Source organism: Phalacrocorax carbo, chromosome 14 (genome assembly GCF_963921805.1).
Source record: "Phalacrocorax carbo chromosome 14, bPhaCar2.1, whole genome shotgun sequence".
In the NCBI taxonomy this organism is placed as follows: Eukaryota; Metazoa; Chordata; class Aves; order Suliformes; family Phalacrocoracidae; genus Phalacrocorax; species Phalacrocorax carbo.
In genome coordinates this window covers 6643272-6669258 of record NC_087526.1, presented here as the reverse complement: position 1 = coordinate 6669258, position 25987 = coordinate 6643272, and the positions used below count along the sequence as shown (strand labels likewise).

At 47.6% G+C, this 25987-nt stretch overlaps 1 protein-coding gene across 1 annotated transcript in view; it reads right to left on the bottom strand.

Moving 5' to 3' along the window:
• The window catches only part of SLCO4A1 (solute carrier organic anion transporter family member 4A1), a 29398-nt gene extending 11602 nt beyond the window's left edge, over positions 1 to 17796 (bottom strand). The window contains exons 1-5 of the mRNA XM_064465378.1: positions 17723 to 17796; positions 3720 to 4699; positions 2488 to 2578; positions 1525 to 1646; positions 1093 to 1204 (exon numbers count right to left, since the gene is read on the bottom strand). Coding sequence (XP_064321448.1) covers positions 1093 to 1204; positions 1525 to 1646; positions 2488 to 2578; positions 3720 to 4545 — 1151 coding nt within the window. The 5' untranslated portion in view covers positions 4546 to 4699; positions 17723 to 17796. The remainder of the gene's footprint in view (positions 1 to 1092; positions 1205 to 1524; positions 1647 to 2487; positions 2579 to 3719; positions 4700 to 17722) is intronic.
• Between the last annotated feature and the right edge of the window lie 8191 nt (positions 17797 to 25987).

Here is a 25987-nt window from a genome sequence, read left to right as displayed (position 1 = left end):
ATAAAAAAATGAAAAATCCCCTTATTGACTGCAAGCTCTGGAGGGATTCGATACCCAGATACCTCTACAACATCCAGGGCTTGCACACCAGCTAAACCCAAGCTGTAAATAAAGCAGCACCTCTCCCCCTGCCCTCCATTTAAATACAACTCAACACAAAAAAAAAAAAATTATAAAAGATTTCAAAGATCCATAGCAAATATTTCCAGGTTAAAAGACCACTCGCTTGCTCCCACCCAGGATCCCTTTAAACCATTTCCTACCGAACCTCCGTTGGTGCAAGCATGCTCGCCCACACTACAGAGCCAAGCAGCGGCCCTGTGATTAAGCACGCTGCTGTGTCACTGCTTTGCAGGAGAGATAAGAAGTAGTAACACATAAAAGGTGGCTGGAAGATGTAAAGGCAAAAAAAAAAAAAAAAAAAAAAAAGAAACAAAGAATAAAAGACAAAAGGAACTGAAAGTTACAGAGCAGGATGTTTCGTTCCCTGGATTTGGAATGGAGCTGTAGGAGTCGGGGGTTTTGTTACCTCTCTCTTCTCACTAAAGGGACAAAACAGGGCTCTAACACAAGCAAAAATAGAGGAAAGGAAGAAAAGCCCTGAGGGGATGGAGAGGAGGAGATGTTGGACAACAACCAGTTGGGCCAGGTGAGGCCAGAGACAAGCAGACAGGAAGAAATAACGCCTGCGGGGAGAGGGAATGAGATGGCAACGCCTGTGCATCTCCTGTCACCTAAAGGGTGGCACCAAGCCGCTCTCAGTGAAACTCAGCATGTTGCATATGACTGCAGGTGGATCTTCATATGTGGACCTGAGCTTCTGAAACGTGCAGACAGGACCAGCCACTTGTCCCCTGCTCTCCCATGCAAGCCCCAGCACAATTTCTAGTTCAGCTCACTTGCCAAGGGCACCCGGCTGCTGACAGGACCCAGGCACTTTGCAACCTCCTCTGCAAGAAAGCATCATTGCTATATTTAAAGACGGGCAAAACCTTTCAGCTAGCACAGCAGAAAGCAAGCTCAGTTTGGACCCATTGCTCTCGCTTCTAGGGAGGGGTCCCTGAACCTCAGGGCACGGGGTGGTTTTCTCACCGAGGCAGATCTTTAACAGTTTTCCCGAAGTCTGGATCCGATGCTTTTTTGTGGCTCCCATCCTTTAGCTGATGAGCCTCTGACACCCTCATAACGATATACCGCTGGGATCCTGAAAACAAGAAGCAAACAGGAACAAGGACCATATCAGACACGGGATGCAGATGCTACCACAGCAGTGGATTTGCAGGGGAGAAACGCAACGCGACACCCTCCCTCCGGCAACGGCTACAAGGGAGGAGCAGGTAAACAGGCAGCTGGAAAGCTGCGGAGGTGAAATCCTTGTAGGAATTACAATTTAAACACTGGAAGCTCCTCCTCTATCCCTGTGTCCCAGGCTACACGTGTGCATAAGGATGCAAGACCCCAGGCAAGCGTGAGTACTGTGCAGTCCCAGCCCTGATTCCCTCGAGCTGTGGAGGATCCGTGTACCTGGGAGGCGCTGGGGGTACCCCAGGATGGGGATGGAGATGAGGAGGGAGGCTGCTCCAGCCCCAAGGAAGCCGATCCACCATGCCCCCACCCACAGCGTGTTCTCCGGGGCTATGTCGATCCTGTAAGAAACAAAGCCAAGAGGACACAAGGGAGAGAGGCGGTGGTTCAAAACGGAGCAGGACAGCTTGGCATGCTTCTTGCTGAAGTTGGCAGGGGTTGGAGGGACACGGAGGGGACGTCAGCAGAGGAAACCAAGCTCTGGCCTCTCCCATGGTGATCTGCCAGGGATGCCACATCCACCATCCCTCCGGCCACACCGTAGTGCTGCCTGCCTTACTGGAGAGCACAGCACTTAACAAGCCCTGGAAACTATATAATTTAATTCTCCTTTAATCTCTGGCTTGTACATTCACCTCTCTCCATCTCATTTGTGCTTTGGGGGTTGCTATGATCTTCGGTCCACCCCAGAGCCACCCTTTGCAAGAAAACTGGTGAAAATAACCCATTCCACCCCCTGGAAACATGCTCCCCCTTTTTAACCCACTCATCTGCCAGAAAGCTGGTATGGAGGCAAGATAAATGACAAACACTAGGAAGCAAGGAGGGACTAAGCATCCTGGCTGGATTACCAGGAGGACGAGCTGCACTGCTGGTAGCATTGCCTCATTAGGGTGCTCAATCAAAAAATTCACCTGCTGCCCATAGCCTCATTAGCACAGGCAGTGCAGCGCGAGGAGGGATTTAATCTGACAGGTTTGTCAGCAATTTTCTTCCAGTGACAGCACTAATGCAAGCTACCCTTCCAGCCTCAGCACCCCTGCAGAAACACCGCTAAACACCATGGGCACGTTTCCACCAAGCCACCAGGTCATTTCTCCAGATTACTGTTGTTATTTTTTTACCCCAAAGGAAACATATAGCATAAAGGAAAAGGAACAAGATTATTTTTTAGCAACTTACTCTCTGCCAATTTCAGTATAAATATTTAGAAACATTCCTCCTACCAGATAACCCGCTGCAGGCCCAAGGATTGCAGCAGTGTAGAAAACAGCTGAAAGGGAAAACAAGCTGTGTTAGACAAATAGCAGGATTTCAGCCAGGGATGCTGCGGAGCACTGCCGGTGCCCAGCATCCCCCACCCCACCACAGCCTGATTCCCTCCTGGACCCGGGATGCTTGGCCTCCTCCCGCCTCGCGCCCCACTCCCTAAGCCACTAAGAAACAAAGCCAGGCAGTTTTGACAAGTTTTCGTCTCACACTTATGTCCCAGGGAAACTTTTGCATCCAACCTGGGAATTTTTAGAGCATGGGACAGGCAAAATTGGTTCAGTGGAAAACCATATTTATGTGGTTACTGTTTGATTAGTCAGCGGGGATGTAACTGACCCCGCTGCCACATCCTGAGCGCCGGCGTGATGAGCACTGGTGTTGTCTCCCCACTGGCAATACACAGTGTCTACACTAAACGTTGCACCACTGGCACTAATTTTGGTTTGCTGCTGTGGAAAGATAGACTTACTGATGACCTCCTTGTGACCTCCTTCCCTCCCTGCACAGCCCTCTGATACGACAGTATGGACAGACTGCTAAATTTTGAAATTGCTAAAGGGTCAGCCATTTCAAAGTATTTGAATAAGTATTTGGCAATTGCTATGTGATCAGCGATATAGAGCCGAGGAGTGAGCTGAGCCTCTTCCCATGGTGAAGCTTGGCTGTGCTTTGCACCAGCAGTATCTGAGCAGCCCAGCAACTGTCCCCGCTGTGCTATGGCACTAAAGGGGTGATGTCCCCTCGCATAGATAGGGTATGGCCTTATGGTTGTTTGCAATATACCCTATTTATTTCATATATTTGAAATCATTGTAGCAGAGATGCTAAAGCCACACATGTGCTGGGGCACGCTGGTGGGCTCTCCCCAGCTGGCCCCATGCTGGGAACAGGAGGCACCTCCTGATCTGCAGGAGCGAAAATACCCAGCTGCACTTACAGTTCCCGCCTGTAAATAATCAAAACCTCCCCAACAGCTGCCAATTCCCTCTGATTACCACCGCACCCATTATCGGGAACAAAAGACTGGGAGCACCTCTTGTGAAACTGCTTGATGTGTCCTGTTTGGTGCCAAGGCAGATGGACCGGCTCCCCCTCCCATCACCCAGCTCATGGGTTTAAGCTGCCTCTCCAGCTCAACTCACCAATGTACACAGGGGAGTAGTTAGTCTTGACGTTTTCATCTAAATAGGTGACACCAAGCGTGTAGAGCGGCGTGGCTCCCATCCCGTGCAGGAACTGCCCCAGCATGAAGACAAACCTGTAGCTGGAGAGGCTGGAGGCAGCATGGGCACAGGGCAGGCTCTGGTTTCCCCCACAGATGCCCACCTCTGCCGCTGAACGCGCCTCGTACCGTCCTGTGGTGAAGTGGGGCAAGGCAAACAGCAGGGAGCCCAAGCCCATGACCAGTACACCCCAACCCAGCCATCGCGGTTTGTGGCCGTTCCCCCCAAAATAGCTGACAAAGGTCAAGCAGACGCACGCCGCGATGTCATAGGAGCTGGCGATCAGCCCGCTCTGGTAGCTGTGGAGGTCAAAGCGCCGCTCGATGGAGGTGATGACTGTGTTGATGAAGCCGTTCACCGTCATGCCTTGCAGGAAGGAGGCCACGCAGAGGAAGAACAAGACGCCCTTGGATGTGTTAAAAAGCTGTAAGCACCCGGGGGTGAACGCACCCCAGCCGCATGCCAGCTCCTCCCCTTCAGTTGACACGAATTTAATCCCTTCGTTGAGTTGGGTCTCCTCTTCTCCTGGGGTGGTGGAGCAGAGGGGTTCGGCGCACGAGTCAGAGGGGCTGGGTGTGCTGGAAAATGCTGTGCCATTGCTCAGCAGGGTGCTGCATGGCTCCTGCTCGCTCGGGGTGTCAAAGGTCCGGCCAGCCTCGCCGGGAGGAGGAGGCGGGTGGGAGAAGTTGAGCGTCTGAGTGAAACAAAAGCCATTTTCACCGGTTGAATTCTGGGGCATTGCCATGAACAGGAACGCAGAGTTGAGCGGCAGGTCAAGGTGGGGCTGGTCGCCAGGGTGGCTTTGTGGGGCAGCAAGGACCTGCCTACCTGGGAGATGCAATTTTCAGTGCTTACATCAGTAGGGAGATGGCAAAGGTCTGAGCCAAGACCATTCTGATCTGTGAAGAGAAAAGTTTCACACATGCCTTTATATAAAATAATGCTCAAAACCCTCAAATATTTTTTTTTAAAAGTATTAGCATTTCCCTGTGTAGTTCAGCTGGACTTGTGCCCTCCACCATGGGGGGTGTTGGGACATCAGGTATTGGGGCACCATTAATATTACAGAAAAAAAAAACCCAAAACATTCAAGATCATTTAAAAAAAAAAAAAAAAAAGGCACCTCTAAAAGTAGTCTCTTTACCAGCTGAAGCCCCTTATCCACCCTCTTGAAGAGCTCCTGGTTAGATACCAGACCCTCACTCCACCAGCCACAGCCTCTGTCCCTCTTCATCCCCCTGCAGAGAACAGCATGCACAGCTACAAGTTTCCCACTGTTAAAAATCCTTTGGTCTCTTTCACACTCTGCCAATAACAGTTTATAATTATCCTGAAAAGTTTCCACAGTCAGATTGATTTTATTCCAAGCCCTCAGATCTGTTTACAACTATTCGGTAAAATACTTTCTATAACTAATTACACTACATGCCATTTCAGAGCGAGCTGGAGGGCAGAGGCAGCTGACTCTAACCTGATTACCAATGCAGACTGCCTTCTTTCAGCCGGTTCCTGTGCATCACAGCACCTGATCATGCTGGCAACCAGGAGTATTTTTTGCTTAAATGCCTTGGCTGAACTATAAATATGAAAACAATAAGGTTCTCCCTTAAATGCTGGTCTTAAATATGCAACGAATGCTAGGCAAGAACTGTTTTATTAGAGAGCATCTTCAAAGCATCCTGTGTTGCACAATATTTTTGCCAATATCTGTTCAAGAGGTTCCTATAAAAATCGCAATAAGTCTCTTGGTTGTAGTAAGTCTCATCAACAGGGAAAACGGGCATGTTTCCCCATTAAAATGAGCCATGTTCAGATCGCTGAAGCTTGGCAATATTGCAGCCTTTGGTCAATCGATCAATACTCATCTGTGTGTTGTTGGAAAAACTTAATGCTATTTGTTTAGTAGATAACGGTGTGCAGGAGCACCGACGCGCCTCCCTGTACAGCAGTTCTTGCAGGCACTGGTGCAGGACGACTTGGCAGAACACAGCGCCTAGAGCGGCATCGAGGTCCTGCTCCCACCCCAGGAGGGCAGAGGAAAGACCACTCGGTGCAGGCAAACTTTAAACATCCAGGGCAGTAGCGCTACAACAGGTCTGGCCCTTGAGGTAAGTTAAACAAATGAGATCCACCTTTCACCTGCAAATAATTCTATCTTAACTACCCTGTCTGGGGAGCGGAGTGCACAGAATATTTCAAGGTCCAGATTTTACTGGGAATTTGATGATAGCTCAGGGCAGGGTGAGCTTGGCAGCTGGGAGGGCACTGCTCCTCTGGGCAACTTCTACTTTAGCTGACTGAGCACAGCGTGGGATAACTTTGATATGTAACGTGTAAATGCGAAAACTAACTGCAGGCATTGAAATTTCGCTGCACAGACTGTTGTAATGTGCTGGCACAAAAATAATCCCAGAATCCCAGGTGGGAAGGGACCTCAAGGACCATTTAGTCCAACCTTCCTAGGAAGAGCACAGTCTAGACAAGATGGCCCAGCACCCTGTCCAGACGACTCTTGAAGGTGTCCAACGTGGCCGAGTCAACCCCTTCCCTGGGGAGATTATTCCAGTGGTGACTGTCCTCACTGTGAACAATTCCCCTCTGGTGTCCAATCTGAATCTCCCCAAGAGCAACTTGTGTCCATCCCCCTTGTCCTCTCCATGGGACTCGTGTAAAAAGGGAGTCTCCATCTTCTTTGTAGCTGCCCCTTAAGTACTGGTACACGGTGATGAGATCCCCTCTGAGCCTCCTTTTCTCAAGGCTGAACAAACCCAGCTCTCCCAGCCTACCCTCATATGGCAGCTTCCCAGTCCTCTGATCCTCTTGGTGGCCCTTCTCTGGACCCCTTCCAGCCTGGCCACATCCTTTTTGTACAGCGGGGACCAGAACTGCACACAGCACTCCAGGTGTGGCCTGACAAGCGCTGAGTAGAGCGGGATAATGACTTCTTTCTCTCTGCTGGTGATGCCCTTTTTGATGCAACCCAGCACCCTGTTGGCCTTCTTGGCCGCAGCAGCCACTGTTCACTCATGTTGAGCTTCCCCCCACCAGGGCCCCCAGGTCCCTTCCCACAGAGCTGCTCTCCAGCCAGGTGGATCCCAGTCTGGGCTGCACTCCCAGATCATGTTTTCCCAGGTGCAGGACCTTACACTTCTCCTCGTTGAACTTCATAAGGTCTGCCTTGGATGTCAGACTATATTTTTTTCACTCTCTTATCCCTCCAATGTCCTTATAACTCTTACAGCTCTAAATCTATTTTCTTGTCTTTGGATGCAATATTGGAAATGATAAATAAGAGTGCTGTAGCCCTCTAACTTTATTAAAGTCAGAAGTGACTGTTAGGTACTGGGTCAGGCTCCAAGAGATGGAATTGGTCATGCTACCCCAGTGTAAATCAAAAGTGCCTCCTGCATGGCAGCTGACTGACTTCAGCTGCACATTTCCCATATCAAACATAAATCTGATGTCGCATTTGACTGCACTTGTGAAGAAGGTTGCTTGGCTGGGGACTGATTGTGCTATCACTGATTTCAGTAGATAAAAAAAGCCCATCTCCGTTAGTTAGCTGATGCGACCAGGAGCCAAGAGCTCCCAATCTGGCACACCTTCACCCTCGAGGGAACGCTCCTACTGCCTCTTTACCAGAACTGGGATATCTCCTTTGATACTTCATGAATATATATTAATACTTCAATATTTCATGAGTTAGGAAAGAGATTACAGGTTTTCATTCAAGTTTTACTTGAAGTAGCAGGAGTCTGGGCCACTGGACCCAGGTGATCGCATCACCCTCCCCTTCAACTTTGGTTACCCTTAGTCCTACTTAGCAGTAAACGCAGGGTGAACCGTTTCCACAAAAGCAGATGCCCCCAAAGCCCACGTCCTGGCCATCTCCCGATGGACCTGGACTAACAAGCTGTACCCAGGAGCCGTGGGCAGGAGCCCTGTTCCTGCTCCACGCTATCCACTAAGCCGCTTTTTATCTCTCAAAGTATTTATAAACTGGCAGTGACACTTCACTGGGAATATTAGCTTTCATAGGAGCCATATGCCACTTTAGAGGACAAAATATAATCTTTAGGGAAAAAACCCAACCGACGTCATGCACTTCCTAATCATTCATATTCATCTCAGCCATCCATTTATTGCTTCCCATTCATCTCTGTTTTTAATGACTCAGCTGGTGATTTCTTGCTTTCATTGAATCAGTCCCAATGCTATTATCTCCCAGCAATAGATTTACTCATTTTGCTGCAAGATTTTAAGTCTTTTTTTTTTTCAGCTGTACAGCTGGTTCCAGACTGCCAACATTACCAAGTCAACACAACAAAAGTAGCAAGGCAATGAAAGCATATGATTTGTATTTTGTGATGAAATTTATAGACTCCCCCCCTAATATTTAGCATTAAATCAATAGTAAAATCCACAAGCTTTTCATCAGGTGATCATTTAAACAGTCACAGGACCAATTAAAAACATTCTGTGTCTCTGCCAAGGACTGCGATCAGATTAATGTTACAAATTAAGTCATAACTGACATGCAAAATAATCCCATTTGCTGAAGCATGCCCAATAATAGTTAATCTTGCCTTTCACTCCATGGTTTTTAACTTTTATAGGGTATTATTGTGGCAAGTAACATCTATTTATAACTTCTGCTTTCCATAGCTGAGCACAGTTTATGGTTTATGTGCAGACTTAATTTTTTTCAATTCTATGGCATACATGGAGATATTTGCTAAGGAACAGGAAGGGCGGATTAAAAATGATCAGAAAACGTACTGCAAACCAGGGATGAGCAGCCCCAGGTGATGCCCAGTGGCTGCGCTGGGCAATCTCAGTCGTTCTCCCCGATGTGCGAGTGAGCCTGACCTTACTAACAGATACTTTGACTTTGGGAAAGTCCACACCCAAGTACAAAGCTCACGTTAGTCCAGAAAGGGACAAATTCATCTGGGCTTGTACATTTAGTTTCTCTTGGTAGCACATAGTGAATTTTTCTCTGATAGTTCAGCTTCAGAGGATTATCAGTATTACTTCTGTTGTAACTGATAAACACCATACGGATCAAGTGTAATCCACTCTCTGGTTTAGGAACAGGAAAGGCTCCCAGAAGTGAGATAAATCCACGTCCTGGTCCCGTGAATGGGGCTTGTCCTCAGGGCGCTGATTCAGTTAAAAGGGACATAAAAGAAAGCGCGGGGTGATCAGGTCGTTCACATGCAACATTGAATTGTTTTCCTGGCAGCTGAGGAACTGTCCTCAGCTTACACAAAGTGCAAGCCTTGCATTTTTTAGCACACTTTTAAAAAACATCTCTTTGGTTCAGCAATATAGAGGATGCTGCTATTGCGGGGAGCAACACTGGGACCAGCCTGGAGCCTTCCGTAAGCAATTCCTACGGGAACAGCATCATCCTGCACACACGGAAACGTTTCAGGAATGAGAAACACACCTGAGGAGGAGCCAGCCGACCAACTGTGAATTGTTTGATTGTTGGCCAACAATCCAACGCTGTGCTCACCATCAGCGCTGCAGGGACAGCTGAGGTGCCCGGGGGGAGGTATCTAGAAGCGGAAGGCGATAGGAATACCCTGGCCCACCCCTCCTGTCAGAGACGTGTTTATACATTAGTCCCACCAGCATCTGAAGCATGGATGAGAGCAGCAGAAGATGGCTTTAAATTATCGCATCAGCAAGGACACATTTATAATTAAATCAATCCCAAATAGTAAAGCTTAGCACTCAAATCCTTTGTATGTTTCCAAGCACTTTCCACTCACTGGCAAATTAATGCAATAATATGCAAGAAATCAGGATGGTGGCTTGGGTAATTTTCAATTAGCTGCTTGAAAATGCTTTGAAGATAAATCTAGCCAGATTTTCTGAGCTTACTTATTTGTTCCAGCTTATCTGTGCAAATACAATTGGCTGCAGCTGCCTTAGACCATCTTTAAAAACTTGCAGCGCCAATGCACAAAAGCAGATTTAACTGGGCCACTATATTCTGCCATAGCAAAGCTTAACAGACAAAAGGTTCTTTTATGCTATAATACCTCTCTCCCTCTCCCTAACGTCACTCTTGCTTTAATACCCTTTTCCTACCCACAAGTCTGATCAATGATGGGAAGATTTTCATGCTGGCACTGTACTGTGCTCTCCAGCCACCGTTACTGCCCACGGAGCCGGGTGTCTCAGTCAGTGGCTCTTCCAATGCAGATACACCACCAGCATTCTCCCAGTATCTTGCCCTGCCCACAGCATGGCATTATTTTCCATCATTTGGATCCTTACAACCCATTTAAGGTTGTTTAATACTCAGGATAGTGTTTCTGCACAAGCCATTAGTCAGCTTTTCCCAATGACTACCATTCGTTCCTATAGATACCCCTTCTTTGTTTTCATGCAGAAGATGCAGATTCAGGCAAATTGTCTACGATATAAGAAATGAAACAAAATGAGCAAAACCCAAATGAAGAATGTCAGACAATTCTTTGCTGCTTCTAAAGATAGAAGCAATAAAAATGCAAAAAACACAACACCCTATATTACACAATGCAAGGATGCTGAGCGCAGGAAAAATAAAACAGAATAATGATGACATCTACCATGGTTTACAAGACCTTACTCTTTTTCATCCTCCTGGTTTGATTAGTATGAGTGTAAAAACAGAAAGGTCAAACCAGAGGAAACAATACCATGAAATGTTGTGGAAGCCATACTACAAAAAGTAGGATTTGGCACAAATAGTATGAGGCCCTTCTGTTGTAGGTGATGTGTTAATATTATACAGAATTACTGCATCGTCCTCATAAACAGAGGCTAACAGCCATTGCTGGAGTAGCAAAGCCTCCAAAAGGGGTTTTCCACAGGCTCCTCTCTTACATCACTGTGGGATAACAGCCTTTTCATTGAGATATCCCCATCATCTGGCTATTTTTTATTCCCCCCACCCCACCCCCACCAGTGATCAATTTATGTATTACACCAGGCTGCACTCCTCTTGCAGAGTATTGGGAATCTATTTTTGGCTTGATCATAAGAGCAAAAGCAGAAACACAATTGTGCTTGAAGCCAGAACTATTTATACCCTAACTCATGATGCCCCTTTCTACTGTCACCTATTCAAAAAAACTAAAGAAATATGGACATTTCCACGATTGTTTTTCCCCTTAAATCACCTGCCATGCCCATGCTACCGCAGACCGCGAGCAAGGAGCTGCCAGAAGTGGGTTTCACATGAATCCTTGCCATTGAAGAGCCATTCCTTCATGGGGTCTTAATGCCTTTTTCCTTTCAAATGGGTCAAACAGAACAAAATTTGGAGTTGAAATACGAATCTTAAATCCCCAATTTCTGCTGCAGCATGGGAAGAAATCTGTGAAATCCTGGGGCATAACATGGTGCTGTAAAGGGAGAGAAAATCTGTCATGGGACATAGCCTCCATGCTGTCTCTTTTACATGCTGTGAACAAAGTGAGTTGGGAGGTCAACATCCAAATTATCCAGTACGTCATTTTTTTCTGAGACAAGATTACCTTCCAAGCCCTATTCTCCACAGTAAACAGAATTTCTAGGGAAAAAAATGTACCGAGAAGTCATATTGCTCTACCAGGCAACGACAGTCTTTATGTTGACCTTTCTGTGACCACTTCTCCAGCTCAACCCCATGCTGGTGGGCTGGATGCCCACCCATTCCTCTCTCAAACCAGACAACACAGAGGTGAAAAGCACACATTAGAAGAGCTAAATGCGACAAGGAAAAGGAAGCTTGCTGATCATCATTCCCTGCAACATTCACTGTCCCCACTGAGCACAAGAGCACGTGAGTCCATGAGACAGGCAGAGTGGAAACACTGCATCAAGTGGGAACACAAGAGAAAAACTACAGGAAGGATTTGGTTGATGCAAGAGTATTTCCCACACAAGCCCACTTTTTTTTTTTTTCCAGATCAGCAAGTAACAGCTCCCCCAAACAGCCCCCCGGAGCACAAGCTCACTGGTGCACACCACTTAGCCTGGATCTTGTTTAACATTCAGCGATGCTCTCTAATCCTCTTAGGTATTAGTCTTGAGATTCCTGCCAAGCACAGGAACAGCACAGCCTCCCAGACAGCACTTAAATGAGCTCACTGCTTGAAATGGGCTATTTTGCAAAATACAGTAGAACTCCAGCTGTTCATTTTTTGCTTAATCTCAGATTAGCACCTAGGAAGTCACTACGGCATGCAAAACGCAAAGTTAAATAACCCCAATTTCTATGGCTCAGGTGACTCCGTAGCAAGTCATTCTGCATTAAGACTGGGGTTTCTCTCCCTTAATTACTTGTTTAAAGTACCTAATTTGAGTTAGACATTCCTATTGTCTCTCTGTTGCCCACTGCAAGGAGATCATCACATCCAGGTTATCTAGAGCCCTCAGGCCATCTCTCTGCAACCACTGTTCTGCGTATTACTAAATCACCCATTACTGCAGGTACGATCTGGAGCAGGAACGGGAACATAATCATTTCTGTTGGATTAACCAGAGGAAGCCAACCTGAAATGACACTGTCCTTAGAAACCTCAGATCCGTTTCAATGGTAAGTCCTTGTGCTCAAAGTTCCTACAGTGGCTACGGCAAATGTCTGATGTAGAAAGCACTGAAAACCTCAAGGATGGCCACACGGCACAACAGGTTGCAAACGGGCAGGTATACCTCGGCTGCCCGCTCCTTCCGTGGCTTGCTGCATCTAAATAAGTAAAATTCCCTGCTGATCAGATGTGAGACTCCTCTGATGCCTTTGAGAGATGCTGGTGGAAAAATGCTGAGCAATACTGTTCTGCATTAAGAGGCCTCTCTGAGAAACCCAGCTCGGTATAAACCAGCAATCCATACACATGCGTATCAACATACATACTAACGTGCAGAGCAAGGCGTGTGCGCAGGTGCGCGCGCGCACTGCCCGCAAGCACCGTGCGGTTTGCAAGCGGCCCCTCTTGCAGGCTGGCACGTCTCTCATCTGACAGTGCTCAGTCAGGTCAGTAATTCATTCTTACTGCCAGGGAGCAAATTGTTGCCAAATGGTGTTTCTTCCCGAGATAAAGGAACAAACAGGCATATAATGTTCCCATTGTCAACCCAAAACATCTGCTGGAATTCAGAGGGGTTTGCTGTCCATGCGCAACGTGGAGACGGCTTTACTTTGTACCCTGCCTTTTCTCACGCGTGAGGAACTGCAGCCTTAGACATCAGCTGTTGGATTTACTTGGAAATCTGAAAATTGCCTTCAAGGGGTCCTGCGTCCACGCAGCAGCGTAGCGGGGCTTTCGTTTCTGACTCAGGACCTTTTTCATTTTCCTTGCTAAGGACCTGCTCGCATCCTACAGCCCGCACCAAGGTGCTATGAGAAATGCACACAGCAGGATAACCTTGTTCTTGGTCATCAGCTCAAACGAGGTCACTGAGGACTGATTTCGGCCAGTGTTCCCCCAAAAATGATGGGCCTGATCCTGCCATTGCTGCTTACCCGAGAGCAGTGTTTGCCCACACAAGGCATTCAAGTGGGGTTCCCAAAATCCCAAGTTAATTCAAGGGAATAAAAATTGGCTGGTTTGTGGTAGTAGGCAAGGAAGATTTTTTTATTGCCCCTTAAAAAAAGGCAGTATTTTAAGTTTTAAATTATTTTAAAACATGAATATTGGAGACAGATAACCAGCGTACCACAGGCTGGATACCTACTTTTCACTCCTTTTAATTCCGTTTCTTCATCATCCTAAAATACTCTTTTTCAAGGTTTTCTGCCAAATAAGAGGAAAACACGCAACACTAAAGGGATCACAGGTTGATCAGGGTTATAGGCAGACTCCAAAAAAGCTGATCCTGTTGTAACAAAGATGCACATCTAGCTCAGAGGGTCTAAATCCACAGCGAGACTGAATCCTCTCCAGCAGTACCAAATAGCATAAAGCTGCTTTGAAAGGACTGCGAGGAAATCCCTTTTTTTGGGTGGAATTCTTATGCGAACATAAAGCTCCATGGCATCTGTCCTGTCCTCGGTTATGCTGAAGCAGTGCAGGATCAGATCGGTCACAGAGGGAAGGGTTTGCGAGCCCTCCCAGCTAAGGCAAGGTAGAGCAGCCTTGCAGCAGGGACAGGGGCTGAGCTTCTGGTTTCCATGTGGTGTTTAAAGCAAAAGAAATCTTGAAGTAAATTTTCAAGTCTGATTTATGTGGAATATGTTACGTTAAAAAGATTGATGCAGTTTTCCAAGAAGAAGCTACGAGGGAACAGAAAATCTAACAGAGCCCATGACCTTCAAACGTTTTGGGGACTTTTTATTTCTGTGCCACGGGTTGGTATCATTTATCAGAACTGTAGCATCTAAACATATTTTTTTATCTCTTAATGCCATCTAGAAAAAAATAAACGCCTACCTCGTAGCACAGCCAAAGTACTCGAATTCACAAATATGAAACCATAGCTATAAAAATGCCAAAAAGGACTTTTTCTTGGATTTTTTTCAGCCAGAACATTGCAAAGTCAAAGTCTTTTCTGGGAGGTGTTTGGCCTTGCTTTCTCAACATGAAAACAACGCCCAAACTCTTTCAAACCACTGAACGACAGTTAAACAAAGCTTGTCACCATGTCATTTTCTTTCCTGAAGCAACCAGGCCAAGCTCTTAGAATTCAAATGACTGAAGATTTTTGATGCTATCCAGCAATATACTTTATTCATTAACAATAGCAATCAAATTCGGTTTTAGTGTAACTATACATATACCAGTGGAATAGCCCAAAAGAAGAAATGAGGCTAGTGTCATTGCTGCTCCAGGAATTTAAAAAACTGCTAGAAAGGCACTTTGCTGAACGAAGCTAACAAGAATAAAAAGGGTACTTCCCACCTCTAACATATTTCCTTTGCTCAAACTCATTTACAATCTAGAAGTGAAACAACATTATTTTTTACACCAGCAACATAGTAATAACACAGATTTAGAGGTACTTCTGCCTGAAGAGAGATTTAAGGTTAGAATAACATTACTCTGTTAATATTAAACACTTGACTGCCTCATCTCATGCTCTCCGCTGTACTAACAAGAGGTCTGACGCAAAATCTGTTAAAGTCAGTGGCCCTCTCTGAGTGCTTGTCTACAATCACTCATCACGTTCTACCGAAGTATGATGGATGCTTTTGTCCAGGATTCATAAACCAGACGAAGTCCTTTACCTCTTTCAGAGCATTTTCCCAGAAAGCATTTGCAGAAACTCTTTGTTCTCAAATCCTCCAGTTCAGCATCACCACTCGTATGCTGGGAGGTCGCTCAAGGCCAAGATGGAACAAAACTAATTATATTGTGGGGAGGTCTAGCAATAAATCAGTTTTGAAAAGGAAAAGGAGAGTGGCTCAGAGATAGGAGCAGCTCTTGCATCCAGAGATCCCACAGCTAGAGAGGGCTGGCATAGCCAGGGAACCTGCTGAAACACAGATGCAGAGTGCGCCGTGCTGCCACTGCCCCTGCGGGCAAAGCCCCTGATCCTGCCTGTGGTGTGGTCTGCCCTATTCCTGCTCCCAAATTCTGCTTCTCTGCGCAAGGGTCAGCCCCTCACTGGGCCAACATAAATTTACTAGAGAAGCACAACACACTTCAGGGTGGCCACCGAGATCAGGACTGCACCACCAATGCATTTCAGGGCAACCCACATCCGAAACACCCTGTGCACGGTTAACAACTCCCATGCATTGCTTTAAGTCAGTAACCTCCATTTATTAAGCATAAAATCCATAGGGGGAACCATTCCCCTGAAATCCTACTCAGTGTCTCACTAATCTACTAGCAACAAGCCATGAGCTCTGCTACATGTTTGCAGAGTCTTGCAAAGCATTTCCGCCATTCACCATTGCATTAATGGGATTCTGCAAGATGCAAATGTCCCAGGCACTGAATAATTAACTTATGGGCAGCAGCTCAAGGAATCAGGTGAGAAAGACAAGAAATCCAAAAGGTAAAGCAGAATATTTGGCAATCTAGCACACAAACACCTTCACCTGGGGGCTGTGACCAACCCTGTAGGCAAAGACAGGTTTCTGGGCTTGGTACTCTCAATTAATACAAAGGAAAGCAAAGCTCAGCGATCCTCTCTTTTAGGGTGGCCCAAGCAAAATAAACAGCATAAAGCAAACCCTTGATTCACTTTTTGTGCTACTGCAGGGTGTAAAGCCCCAAATCGGAGAGCAGGATCCTCCCCAGCATGTTCCATGCTGTAAAGACACACACAAAAAACCCAAAGCTGCCTTGAGGAGTTTGCAATCAGAAATCATGAGGCACTGAGCAGCCGGATGCTGATCTCCCTAAGCCGGTGGATATTTCTTTTGTTAGTGGCTGACCCCATCCTCCTCCTTGCCTGTAAATCTCTAATCTCTGTAAAGATTTCTAGTAAGTACTTGCTCAGGTAGTTCCTGGTTTCGCCGGCCAAGAATATCTGACCCTCGCAGGAATTGCTGCCTCCTGTCTCATTTGTCATCCCAGGATCGAGCTGAATGTTTTTGCCGCTATCTTTGTGGGTTTGATCCACGCATGCAGGGCGAATTAAGGCACTATCAGTGGAGCAGCTATTCCACAGGGCTTCAGACGACGCTGAACATGCTCGTTGCACGCCAGCGCAGTTTCATCCGAGTCACGGCAGGGCAGGTGGCTGTGGTCTGCGTCCCTCACAGCCCGCCAAGCTCAGTTTCCGATATTTTGGGTTGCCTGCAGGCTAGACCTCTTTGCATATAACTAGCTATTGGGTTGTTTTTTTTTTTTTCTCCCTTTCCTTATTTGACTAACCCTCTCTCCCCACGTTTCATCCTTTTTCTTGCAACAGCTCAAAGCATACCTCTCTGAAGATCTCTTTTGTGTTCGCCCTCCCCAAAATACTGTTTCAAGGTGTGTTTTTATAACCAAGCAGCACTAGAGAAAAGTAGGAGCCCAGAAATCAAAAAAAAAAAAGAAGTGCCAGACTGGGATAACTTCACATCTGTAGCATGTTGCCTGGTATAACCAAGCAGCCTATGAAATGGTAACAAGATGTTAATGCAACAAACTCATGTGATTAATGCCCACTTGTGCCCTCTGACCTCTCAGAGCTGAAAAACAAGTTTTTATTATAACAATGCTTTCGATTTGTATAATCTGAAAAAAATAGGTTAGTAAAAGTAATATAGGTCAGGCAATGAAAGTGCTCCGATTTCGGCTCAGCATGCTGCCTGTGACTTCCTTCTTTAACTTCAGTTACTACCCCCCTAAACTAAGGACCATTGTACCATTAACATATTTTAATTTTTTTAAGGATCATTTTGCCATGTCACCTTACTAGCTTTTCTTATTTTCCACCATTTCTCTGCAGCTTTTTAATTTCTTATAGAAAGGCAAGGGTTTGATAAAGGGGAGGGGGGGAAACCCCAGTGAATCAGTTCTAAGGAAATTCGTTTACAAGGCGGTAATGCCGGGTTTGAAGCATCACCGGTGACCGCTTGCAAATGGAAAGTCTCAATGAATTTGGCTATTTTCGTGACTTTTTTTCCCCTCCCTTTGTAACAAGACGGGCTTTTTCCGACGGGGACCGCAAGCCACCAAACCCCCACTCCCACGCAAAAGCCCGCACTCCCGGGGCTGGAGCGCTGCTTGTCCCCGGGCACCGCACCGCACCGCGCACCCCGGCCCCGAGCCCCGCTCCGGGCCGCCGCCAGCCCCACCTCGGGGCTTTCCACCCCTCCGCGCGGCGCAGCGGCCGATCCGCGCCCACCCCCGCCTCCTCGGGGCTCCCCGCGCCGCTCCCGCACCCACGTGCGGCACCACCCGGTAGGTCCCGCCGTGCGTGGGAAGGGGGAGGGGGGCTCCCCCGGGCAGCCCGCACCCCGCGGTGCCCGCCCCGCTCCTCTCCATCCTCCCCGGCCCCGGTACCTGCCGCCGGGCGCCGCCGCTGCCCTCTCGCCGCCGACCCCCGCGCATCCCGGGCCCGCCGCGGGGAGGGGCGGGCGCCCCGCCCTAACGGATGGGCGTTTCCTCCAATCGGCGGCGGCTATCGGCAGCGACCCGGCCAATGGCGGGGAGCCTGGAGGCCACAGGGAGAGCGGGGGCAAGGCGGGCGGGGCGGGAGGGATGGGAGCAGGGGAGGGGGAAAGGAAGGGGGGAGAGGGCGACAAGAAACGAGGTAAGGAGAGAGCAAGGGTAGGGGCAGGTGCATCTTATGAAAACCGCCCCTTTCCTGTCCCGCTGCGCACCTGGGGCTCGCAGCCCCCCCGCGGGGCTCGGGCTGCTCCCCCTCGCCCGCTGTCTCCCAGCCTCCCTGCACCCCCGGGATGCTCGGGGCGAAATTCTGGGATGCATCCGAGAGGAGAAAGCGTGCTGAAAGGGAGCAACATCCGTGGCTGTGGTGGCAGAGAGCAATGGCAGGAACTTGACGTTTACCTCCAGCTACTGCAAGGAGCTTACCTCGTGTAAAAGGAAGAACAAGTGCACGAGCAGATGCATGCGTATTATTTTATCTGGGGTAAAAACACAGTCATTGTGGCATTATCTTTATTGGTGCAATATAGTGCTAGGTGCAATCAGCCTGGGCACGGCTGGGTTAATGATTGCAGAGGACAACTGCCTCCAGAGCCAGAGGAGCTGTGCAGGAAAGCTGCGGGAACACACCAAACCCCTTTGATTTGCATTAACGCATTTGTTTGGGCCTTTTCTTTGCTGTCTGGGGACTTGCTGTCACAGTGGTTGGTTTATAGGCACTGAAGGGGCCGTTGTGCGGTTACACAGATGAGTGCCCCGGACCAGCACCCACACCTGAGCACACCACGCCCTCCAGGACGTAAATCACCTGGGCAGGAAGAATCTCAGCAGATGTGACATGTGCATGTGTGAGGTCTAACCACGCAGCTCTTGCATGCCTTACCAGTGCAGCTTTTGCAGCCTGCTTTGCATTTCTTATGAGAGCTATTTCACATCACTTGGGAATTTGGCCTGTTTCTGCATGTTCAAAGATAAATAATTCAGGCGCTATTATGTTTAGCTCTTTAAAGTGCAATCAGTTCTCCATTATCTGGAGAGCACGGGATAACCTGGGTAATGGAAAACCCCAGCTAACACTGCACAAGGCGGTGAGGGGGGGCAAATATATGGCCAGAGGTCTGACATCCACCTGTTGTGCTGAGCCCTGTGGTACCCATCTCTCCTCGGTGCTGCATCTTTCCCATGGCTGCTGCCGGAGCTCAGGGACCCACAGCTAACTGAGAGTTGGGGCAGGAGTTGAGGCAGAAGCAGACCCTGCACCTCACCACGGCTCATCCCGGGCGGCGGCAGCGTGCTGCTTGCCTTGCTCCCTCGTCATCATCCTCTGAAGCAGTGGCTCCGGGATGGAGTTGGGAAGTGCTGCCTTTTTGCCCCATCCTTGCTGTGCCCCATGGAGCTGGAAGTTGATGGGCTTCCTGCGGGTTTTGCTTTCACTTACTGGGCTAAACTGGAAGCTGTTGAATAAGCTTTTAAAGCAAAATTAAGTGCGGGAGAGCCTGCTGATTACGATGTACCGTGGTCAGGAAAACCAGGAAGCATTTGCTCCATGGGCACACACTGATGTTGCTTTATTACGTATGAATCCTTTCCTGCACGCTGAAGTTAGGGCATTCGTTTGGCTGGTGCTGTACAATCACTGATGTGTGAGGCCCTGTTTCAAACTGTTTGTATTTTAAATAAACAGGCTGGAAAGGACAACAGATGTGCGAAGGTGAAACAGTGCGTCAAAAGCATCCAAGCTGGGGAAACCCCTCATGTTTCCTGTTCAACCGTGCCAAACTGCATTTGTCACTGGCTCCAGCTTCAGGGTGATGCATCCCTGCTCCTCAGCTCTGCTCGCTTCTCCACACGTTCTGGTCCATCCTGCCTTTGGTGAGGTTGTCCTCAGAGGTGTAAAGCAATTCTTTTACTTAATTTTTGGTGATTTTTTTGATACAGCCTCTCAAAATATATTACCTCTTGGGTGAGGGAGATGTAAAGGTATGGAGCTTGTCCAATGGATTTGCATGAGCTTGTAGTAACTCTGTTAGCATCTCCAAGGGAGAAGGTTTGGCAAAGACAGAGATCACCCGGAAGAAATCTCTCTCCTACAAAAATCTTTAAAAGATGCTAGACTGTGGCATGGCAAATCAGTCTTGCCATCTCTACTGATTCACTTGACAATAAAAAGGAGTCTGTCCCAGGGGCAAGTTTGTTTTAAAATCTGTTTTAAAGCCCCTGGGGCTCAGGATGAGACAATGTACACCTTGCTGTGTGATTGGCAGAACGCTCCTCCAGAGTTTGGCGTCTTCCCAGGACAGGGCTCATCCAAAAGAATCTTTGTAGCTGGTTTAGGGGCTAGGAGAAGCTGGAATGAATTTGCCAAAGCTATAGGCAAATTAAAAGTATAGGCATGAAATGTGCGTGATGCAATGAAGGCTGTGGGTGGCAGGGGGTGTAAAGAATGGGCAAGGTTTGGGCAGAGCCTAGATGAGCACAGAGAGAGCCCTGCCCTTGTGGGGGAGCATGGGCAGCATGGCAGAGACCCAAGCGTGAAGGTGCTGGGGCCTTGGCATGAACTCAGGTCATGCCTCACTCAGTTTCCCTCCTGGCTCTGCAAACTCACGAAAGGGAAGGTTGCAACAGGAGCGAAGGTGAAAGTGCATTGCAGAAGAAGTACTCGCCAGAGCATAGTCCTTGTCCTGCTGCGAGCCACAGACACCTCCACCAAAAGGAGGTGGGGAAGGATGATGGGGAGGTGTATCCCTGTCCCCTGACCTGTCTCAGATATGCATCAGCTTTCCTTGACAGCATCTGACCTAAATCTTCCTCACCTCTGCTAGTGTCTCATCTCAGGGCCATCTTCTTTCACTTCCACATCTGTCAAGCTCAGCCAGACTGGATACAGAGCTCTGCGAGTGGCTGGTGGCTTTTCTTTTAACATTGAAGGGGACAAAGTTTTTCCTTGGCTGGGGCTTGGTGGTGGGCACAAAGCTTTCTGAAAGGATGGGGCCACCTCTGCCCCTGTCCATCATTAGAGCTGAGAATTATCAGGGCAGTGACGGTAATAAACAATGATAAGGAGACTGGTAATCATGTTAGTAGTATTATTACTAGCATTATACTGTTGTTATTATGTGGGTTACTACCTCCTTGGGTTTGGGAGGCTCTGATCATTTTAGTTTGACTGAAACCCTGATTTCTTGGGTCATGTTAACACTTGCAGGTTTACCTGCAATGATTTTAATTCAGTATTTCACACCGGGATGGATTTATGATGTGTTGTACCTCTGTCAGAAGCTTTGGGACTGTCAGGAGCTCTGGGCTGCCATTTTTTATAAATGTCCATAAATCATTAAAACTCTGGTTTTAATTAATGCAAATTTAGTGCCACAGAAGGGAAGTCTGTTGGCTGGAGGCACTCTGAGAGCTGGAATCGCTCTGTCACCAGTTTCTTCAAGTTCAGTCATGTAAGCCACGTGGGACCTGAGATGATCATGACAATCTTTGGGCTAAACCTGTGCAGACATAAACCTTATTAATGTCCATCAAATGAAACTGTCTGCGTTTTTCCAAGATCCACAGAGCTGACTAGGAAAGAAGGGGAGTTGTTATTCATCATGTAAAGTCCAGTTCTGGGAACATTTACATTTTTAATATAGTTAAGTGTGCACATATATACAAGATTAGGTTAACATAGTAATAAACAATTTGTATAAAAACATAATGTCTAATACAGATTTCTAGTGCCTGAAAGATGATTACCTAATATTGCTGTTATAAATACTTCCATGATTCACATCTCCTGTTGCAGAAGAAGCAGTGAAGTACAGAAATGGATTTTTTTCTAAAAGAAGATTTTTTTTTAAAGTTTTTTTATAACTCTAATTTGAGCTAGAAATTCATTCACAGGAAACATATAAATAATGAATAAAGGTGGGATTTTTCAAGAGCGGTGGGTAGTGCTGGCTTGCAGCGGAAAACGCACTTCTGAAAATCCCCCCTGGGATTTTTACCAGGCTTTCTGTTATCCTACCTCTTTTGGTTTTGCAAACTGGAGCATCAGAATCCATCCTGCTTAGCACCGTGAGCTGCATTTGTTATTACAAGAGCAAAGGATCCTGTAAATGAAAGGATGAGGGAGGAGCTTTAAAGCAAACTCTTGCACAGCTCCTGATATAACAGTGGCAACTGTTGCCAGAGGGCATTGCAGAGGTGGAAGTGTTAACCGTGTTCAAGGAAGGATTAGACAAATTCATGGGTGACACATGCTCTGGCGGCTGTTAAACCCAATAATATCCATGCAAACCTCTAGTTCAGGATGCCCCCAAGGTGCTGATTGCTGGTGGCCAGGGGAGCATCCCTCGCTACTTGTCCTGCTCTCACCCTCTTTATAAACCAGCCAGCAACAGCACTGCAACACCGTACCTCTCGGTTGTTGTGAAATGATATTAGGAACTTTACTGCTGAGGATGCACAAAGTGTGATGCGTTAATTTTAAGAGATAAGGGAGAACTGTAGCTTCTCTTTGAACAATTTCTGAAAGGTCTGAGCTATTTTTTCTCAGGTCTTTTCCATTAGGTGATGGGCAGCCACCGCAGCCTTTTCTTCCTAAGACAGAGAGAAATAGAAGTGATTTCTTGCACTCCAGTCAGGTTTTATTTGAATGAAATATGACATTACACTGGGAAGAATGATGGAAAAGTCCAAAGAAAGCATCATCCGAAAAGAAAACACATTGAAACTCAGTGCAGCAGCTGTAGGTGTGTTCCCATAGACCCCGAACAGTACGTGACACCTGGGAGATCTGAGTTAGCATCAAGGTCATTTCAGGCTTAGGAGTTAAAAGGGAAATTTTGTCTGTGGTGATGATAAGCACAATATTTTTGTAACTGTTGCTTTTTGCCTGAAAGTAGCCCAAATTAGCAAAGCCACACCATGGGAGCATTTGTTCTGGGTGCTGGCAAGGCAGCTCTGTTACCATAAGTACCCCCAGCCATGCTCGGGTCCGGCTCCGCTGCTCTGGGCAGGCTGTCAGCAGCTCAAGGGGCTTCTTTCTCTGTGCTGATGTGCCGCACCACGCACAGGAGCTCCTGAGCTGGACGTGGGAGTCCTACAGAAATGCAAACAGTATGTAATAACAACAGTAATTACAATCCAGATCGTTACATGGGTCGTGTGCAGCTCCAAAATTTAAATTCTTTGAGCATAATTAACCTGCTAAGTTCTTACTTAGGAGGAACTATGAATCATGGCCTGTCTCCTGAGACAAGGGCTGGAACAAGGGACACTCTGCACCTTACCTTCATGGGCTGCTAGACCCAAAGATCTGCTCCGGGATGAGGATCAGCCCCCTTGGAGAGCTGTGGGTGTGGGTGCAGCTGCGAGAATCCCCCGGCTTGGGGAGGGAGCGAGGGCAGAGGTGCATCCCAGTCCCACTTTTTCTCTGCTTGATTCACTGGGGGGAAAAAGCTCTGAAGAATAATCAGAAAAAAACATATAAAATGAGAGTTCTGTGGCACATGACGGCTCAGAACTCATCTCTTGGTTGTGCCAAGTAGCGATGCAAATGGGACCATGGGGAAAATCACCTGTACTGTGGTCTTTGCTTTTTAGCCACTTGCTGTGCTTTTGGCATGGGATGGGACTATTTACTCTTCCTTTAGCAACAGCACCAACTCCACGGTACCAAGGAAGAGCACACTGGGCACTCCCAGGGCACGAGTGAGGTGTCAGCCTCTCAAATAAGATCCCAGCAATGCCTGCGGTATGTGCAGAGCGGTGCAGAGTGTCGGTACAAGGGTTTGGGCTTTGGCTCCAACCGAGTTGCCATGGTCAACAAAGCATGTTTGTACAGCAAGAGGAGATCACATTCATCAGAACAACACCCTTCCTCTTTACGCATGTTTCTGAAGTGTAATTGCCATTGAACTACCCATTTAACACCGCTTTTCTCTTGCTAGGAGACTAGAGAAAGAGGTTCTTTTCAGTCACAAAAGGTTTTACTTTGTTTTCTTTTTTTTAGTCTGATGAAAAAACAACGTTACAACTGAGGCATGAACGTTAATGACATTGCTTCATAATCTTTTTGAAGATTCCTGTTGAACTAACAGTCTTTCAACTCTTTTTGTTGCTGGCTTAAAAAGCTGGCACCAAGCGTTGCTCCAGATCTCTCCTACTGTGCTATTCACTCTGCCCAGTCCCCCATGCAGGTTTTGGTAAATGTTGCCATTGCGGTGTAACGAAGTACGGGCACTTACTGAGAGTGATATCATCTACCCGTATGATCTGGGAGATGGTCATGAGCAACATGTGTTTGTGAAGAATATACTCCAGCATGCTTAGGTAGCTGCACTGGAAAGATTTCCAGAATGCTATTGATTTTCCAGTTCTGTAATTAGTTCAGAGATTACAAACACTGCAAATATTGCTCCAGAAATGGATTTTTTTTAAAATGTTCATAGCACCAAAACTACATTGTGACCGAAGCACGTCACATGCTTTTAGCAGAGAAAGACTTTGAAGTTTGGAAAGACATTGCCCCTGTAAACCAGATAAGAAATCATGTGGCTAATTCTGTTGCTATCTCAGGTAAGGCCTGGATCCCACTCATTCTGGCTGATTTTGAAAAATCCATTCCTGCAGTTCCTCTTGCAGGATCAAGGCCTACAGGAGAGCTCAGGTTCTGCATCTGTGAGGCTGACTTGCTTCCCAGCCGGGAGCTGCCTGTGCGGGTCAGGACCAGAGCAAGTGTCAGCCACCCCCGCAGCGCAGACCCCTCTGTCCGGGGATGCCCCGGTGTGCTGGGGCTGATGTTCACCCACCTAACAGTTTTCACTTAATTTGAGCTTTGTGCTTACCATTACGCAACTGCATCTTGCCCCTCCAAACTGGCCGCAGCCCTGCGGAGCACATCCCACGTACTTCACCAGCACCTGCACGGCTCTGCGCTCAGCTCGGAGCCCAAAATGCCCCCGAGGAGGAGGTAGACTCCTTTGCCCGCTTTCCAAATTCATGGAGCTGCTCTTAATCACCATGATGAGGGTCCACATAGATGCTGCAAGCCAGCTACTGAAGGGCTCCTGTTGCAATCTATGTCAACACAGCATTTCCAAGCAAGACTGTGATTTGCTAGTCTGCTGCTCCAGACTCTGCATTGATGCTTTATAAGTTTAAACTTTACACTCTTTATATTGCTGCTGGAGCTGCCTCCTAGTGCAGTAAATGCTGTGCATGCATATGTGTCATGCCAGGCTCTGCCCCAGCCCTGGCAGGGCTCACAGTCCACAGGTAACTGAGCCCTCCTGAAACAAGTCCTGTTGACCACAGCTTGGGCCATGCTCACATCGTTTTTCTTCTCCTCCCCCTGGCCCTGCAGCAGCAGGAATTCAAGTCTCAGTCTCATGCACTGGAAAGGTTTACAAGATACAGCTTTAATTTGGTGACTGCCACGTGTTTCTTGTCTGAGGCAACAGCACTTGCATGTGTCATTTCCTTGTTATAATTAAAGAGAAACTTAATTAACTTCTCCTTGCTGAAGCAGGCCTGACTCTGCATTTGGCATGCTGTAAGCCATTAGGCAACAACAAGCCACAGTATCTCCTGCAGTCAGCAGAGGCCAGAGGTTGGTCTCTGTGGTGTCCTCATCCCTCTGGTCCTGTGTCATCGCAAGGGTGCACCGTGACACCAGTCGCTTTGTAGCTCCTCTCCCCAGTTAGTGCTTTTTAATTCTCTTCTAGGATGGTGAGGGGGAGGTAAGAGAGGAAAGGGATATAAAGACTGGGACCATAGCAAAGCAGATCAGAGTTACTGCAGTGGTCCTGAGTATTTAAGACTTTTCTTCCACTTGCTTGCCCGGTGGTTGGCACCAGAGGATCTCAGGGAGCAGCAGGTGGTTGGCCGAGGGCAGTAATTTCTCCCAGGAGTGTCCATGGCCAAAGCAGCCATATGATCAGCCACGTATTAGAGACACCCTGTGGCTGCTCTGACCTTCATCTCCACCCGTCCCAGATCCACCCACGGATAGAGAGAGGGGTGAACCTCAGCCCTGGCCCCAGCTGCGACAGGGGATGCTCCCACCTTGGCTGTCCTGTTTGCTGCTGTCACCCCAGGCTCTCCCCAGCAGCTAGAAGTTGCATTTGCACAAACAAACGTGCCCTGGACCTGCCAGGTCTGGAATTT